The 4,232-nt window shown below is 50.3% G+C and overlaps 1 protein-coding gene across 1 annotated transcript; it reads right to left on the bottom strand.

Annotated features, from left to right (window-relative positions):
- Positions 1 to 438: 438 nt before the first annotated feature.
- Positions 439 to 2,394, bottom strand: LOC113836300 (igE-binding protein-like). Its single transcript, XM_027420518.2, is given in 4 exon segments — positions 439 to 779; positions 782 to 1,082; positions 1,085 to 1,748; positions 2,363 to 2,394. Coding segments are annotated over 4 exon segments (1,338 nt in total).
- Positions 2,395 to 4,232: the final 1,838 nt, after the last annotated feature.

Here is a 4,232-nt window from a genome sequence, read left to right as displayed (position 1 = left end):
GTGATGATTCTGTAACCGGCCAGGATTTTGGCCACCAATGAGAGGAGATTATACTCTTGTCCGCCCCTGTATCTAATATACCCTCAAATTTCTTGCCATTAACCCATAGAGTCAATTTTGGTCGATCATGGAGTTGAACAAGTAGGTAGGCTGAGTCCTGTCCTGAAGAGCCCATCTGCCTCTTTCCTGCATCCTGATAGGGGTCGCCTGGGAGGAGTAGCAATTGAGCTATTCTGTCTCCTTGACTGATGGAAAAGATCCCATTTGGGCTGAAGCATAGAACCTGGATCTCAAGGGAATGTTGACTGTCAATGACACCCTGGTGAACAATTAGTCCCTGTAGTGTAAGCGACCCTCTACCGAGAATAAGACCTATACTCCCTCTCGGCAATGGCTTGGGGGTTTGGATAGGAACGGGCTGCACGCCCATCTGAGGCATCAGTAAGAAGTCGGAGGCGGCTCACAAGTCCATTCTTGCTCCGACTCGGGGGGGGGGGTCCCGTCCGTCACCCTGGTGAACCTGTTTCCATATTTTGGCGGGCCCTGGGACTGAGGGCCCGCTGCTCCGTTTTTTGGAACCTCATTTATTGTTGTCTCTATAGGAGGGAGAATCCTACCTTTTATATCTCTCACAGAGCGGCACTGATAGGCCTTATTATAGCCTTTGCCGCAACGAGTGCAAAGAGTCGGTGGACCTCTCTCCCTATCTGGCATTTTACAATCTTTTCTCAGGTGTCCTGCCTTTCCACATCTAAAGCAAGTTCTTTTATCCGGCCCCTTAAGGGGTGCTTCTGAGACTGTAGGATGGCAGCAGCTAACCCTGCATTAGTAAGGGGTCCCCCAAGTTCTCTACAGACCCTAAGCCAATCTTGTAATCCTTTGTTTTTTCTCGGGGCTATAGCTGTGCGACATTCTTGGGTGGCCTGTTCAAAGATAAGTTGCTCAACAAGAGGTGCGGCCTGCTCAGGATCGCCAAAGATCCGTCCCACTGCCTCTGTCATCCTTGCTACAAAATCGGAGAAAGGCTCCTGGGTTCCTTGAATGATTTTAGTAAGCTGATTGTCAACCCCACCCCTCCTTTCTTGGAGAGCGCCTTCCAGGCCCTAATGGCCGCGTTGGCGATTTGTGGATAAGCGCCCCAATGACAATTTGTTTGATCAGCTGCAAAACGACCCTGGCCCGTTAACAGGTTGAATGTCCATAGTTGTTGTTCAGGAGTTAAGGCCGTCGCATTAGCTCTGGCCTGCTCTTGGACGGCCTCATGCCAGAGTGCTTTCCATTCCATGTATTGGCCCATGCTGACAAGCGCAGCTTTTGCGACCATCTGCCAGTCAGATGGCGTCAAAGCATTTAGGGCAAGTCTATCCAATTGTGCAAGAGTAAAATTGGCTGTGCCTCCATATTTCCTGACTGATTCTGCCAATTCTTTTATCTGATTATATTCCACGGGTGCATGCATCTGCTCTCCCTCAATGCCCTCAAAGACGGGAAAAGCGAGGCGCAGCTTTCTTTTTACCTTTTCCGGAAGAAAAGAATAAGACTTCGGGTGCGTCTCATAGGGAGGGGGCGCCGAAGGAACAACCTGTGAGAGGGCTGTTTGAAGCTGCCGTCTTCGAGGTTTTTTGCTACTTTGTATATGGTCATCCGGATGGTATCTTTCTTCCTCATATTTATCAGCCTCCTCATCTTGCTCAGCTTCTTCCTCAGTATCTAAGACCTCATCTCCTGAGCTTTCAGAGTCATCAGAGCTATCAAGATTTAAGGCTTCAAGCTCATGTACAGGGCATAAGCCAGCTCCTCCCTTTGATTTAACAACAGGGGGAGGATCCCTAGGATCTGACAAATACACCCCCTTGTCATTAGACTCACGGGGGGGGGGGCTTTTTCCTTCTTGTGGACGGTTTTTTTCTTGCTTGCGCCCAACCTCTCACTACGCTCGGTTTCTGACATGCTATCCTGGACCTCTTCAAGGGTGCTACAACAGCGTAAAAGATCAAGATGGCTCCGAGGACAAGCACAAAAGCCTCGACACTACCTTCCCAAGGTGGCGACAATCCCAAGACAAAGTCCAGAAAAGACATACCTCTCCGAATCGTACCTGCCTGCAGTTCTGAATCCTCCTTGTAGCCAAGGGGTCTCCGATGGTGCTGACGATAATGAGGTCTCGATTCCTGGGTTTCGGCACCAGTTGTTCCCCGCTACCGTCTCGCCAGCAAGAATGACACGGCACACTCAGGATCCTTCTGCAGTAAAGCTTTAATGCATCTTGAGAGGGAGAGCATAAGCTTACAGAGCAGAGACCCCAAACACCCAAAAACCCATCCCTTATACAGGCTGGCAGCTGCTGCCTAGGACGTGTCACCCCCTGACTGGCTGCAGCTCATCGGACCACATGACGCCACGAGAGAGGCAGAGACCAAGGGATGGAAAGTTACCCAGCCCTGCGCACTAACTTGTTTACCATTCGGTGTCCGCCGGATGCTGGCACCATCTTGTAATGGAGAATGCAGGGACGGCTCCAAACAGGATCAGCCCCTTCAGTCTGAGGTAGAGGTAAGAAGCTAGTGACCAGATGCTTTTTCTATATTCAGTTTAAAACTTGAACCCTAATATCAGTCTCTGGGTGAAGGACTTAAAAATTAACAAAGAAATAAAATAAGGAGACTTAGAAAAACCTCCCACACTAAAAACAGGGTGGCCTGACTTAGAAATCTAACCAAGGTCACAATGACCTGAGTCCCTGGAATTTCCTAGCCGGCAGCAATAACTCCCTTACAAGGCCACAAGATAACCTAACTAAATACAAAGAATTTCCAGAGGTCCACCCTGCCCTGGGGTCATGAAGATAAGAACAGACTATCCCACTGAGTCAGGAGACCATCCAGCCCCAAAGATATGTCCCGCGCCCGCTCTGTATTCCTCGCCAGCAAGAAATACACGCAGGACACTCGGATCCTTCTGCAGACAAGCTTTAATGCATCTTACCAGAGTGGAGACTGAACAGAGACACTAAACCAAGAAAACCATCCCTATATAAAGGCTGACCAGCCGCCTGGGACGTGTTACCCTAAGAATGGCTTCAGCTCCTCAGGCAAAAATGAGCCACGGGATAGGCAGAGATCAAAGGAATGGAGATTACCCAGCACCTGTGAAGTAATTCACATCTTGGTGTCTTCAGGCACCATTATAATGTAGGAACCGGCTTCCTACAAAGATAAGAGACCTCCAAAGGATGTGTGACTCATGTACCCAACCCCCCTCCCCTAAAAGCTTGTGGTTTCCTCCTATAAAAGAGGCCTGCTTTTGAGGAACGGGGCTTCCTTTGTCTTTCGGACTGGGAGGCCCGTTTGTGCAAACGTCCCTCAATAAACTTACCTCTTGTTTTTACATCAGCTGGACTGGACATTGAGTTTTTTGGGGGGACCATCCGATTTGTGGAGACTCCTCGATCCGAGGAGGTCCCACCGAGATATCAGGACGCCCCCAGACTCAATTTCACAGCCAGTTGGAAGTAAGACAGTCTATGTGTCTATGTGTTTGATTTTATGTCTCTTGAGTTGTGCCTGCGTATTTGGTAAGGACCACAGGGGGAGACAGACCTGTCCTGAGGTTCTTGGTTCGGCCCCGGACGAAAGTCTGAGGGTCATTTGGAGGAGGGAGAAGAGATGAAGTCTCACTTCTCCGGGAGGCAGACTCTGCTTCCCTCCCGCTTTGTAATTCTGGTTTGGCGCCACCTGTCTACCTCGCGGTTTGTCCTATGTGTTGTATCTGTCCTGTTGTTCTTGTCGTTTGTGTCAATCTCTGCTTCTCCCCATGGGTCAGCAACTAACTACCCCCTTAAGGTTGACTTTAGGTCACTGGCAGGACATTTTGAACCGAGCGTGAAACGATCTGGAAGAAAAAATGGCGGACCCTCTGTTCCTCGGAATGGCCTGCTCTCAATGGGGGCTGGCTGAGAGACGGTACCTTTGACTTCATTACTATCTTGCAGGTCAAAGCTCGTGTTTTCCAGCCAGGACGGCAGGGCTACCCCACCAGGTTCCCTATGTTGTCATCTGGGAGAGCCTGAGCCATGATCCTCCTCCCTGAGTCTGGCCCTTCCTCCCACCCCCTCCTCTGGGCCCCCACCCAACACCTCTGCCTTCCCCTCTTCCACTCATCCCCTCTCCTTCTGCCCCCCTTCGACTTCCTTTCTGTTCCCCTTGACAGAGCCCCAATCTCCCAACCCTAGG

The sequence above is a fragment of the Cricetulus griseus genome, chromosome 6 (genome assembly GCF_003668045.3).
Source record: "Cricetulus griseus strain 17A/GY chromosome 6, alternate assembly CriGri-PICRH-1.0, whole genome shotgun sequence".
In the NCBI taxonomy this organism is placed as follows: Eukaryota; Metazoa; Chordata; class Mammalia; order Rodentia; family Cricetidae; genus Cricetulus; species Cricetulus griseus.
The sequence above is the reverse complement of the archived record's forward strand: the minus strand, read 5'-3'. Positions and strand labels throughout refer to the sequence as shown.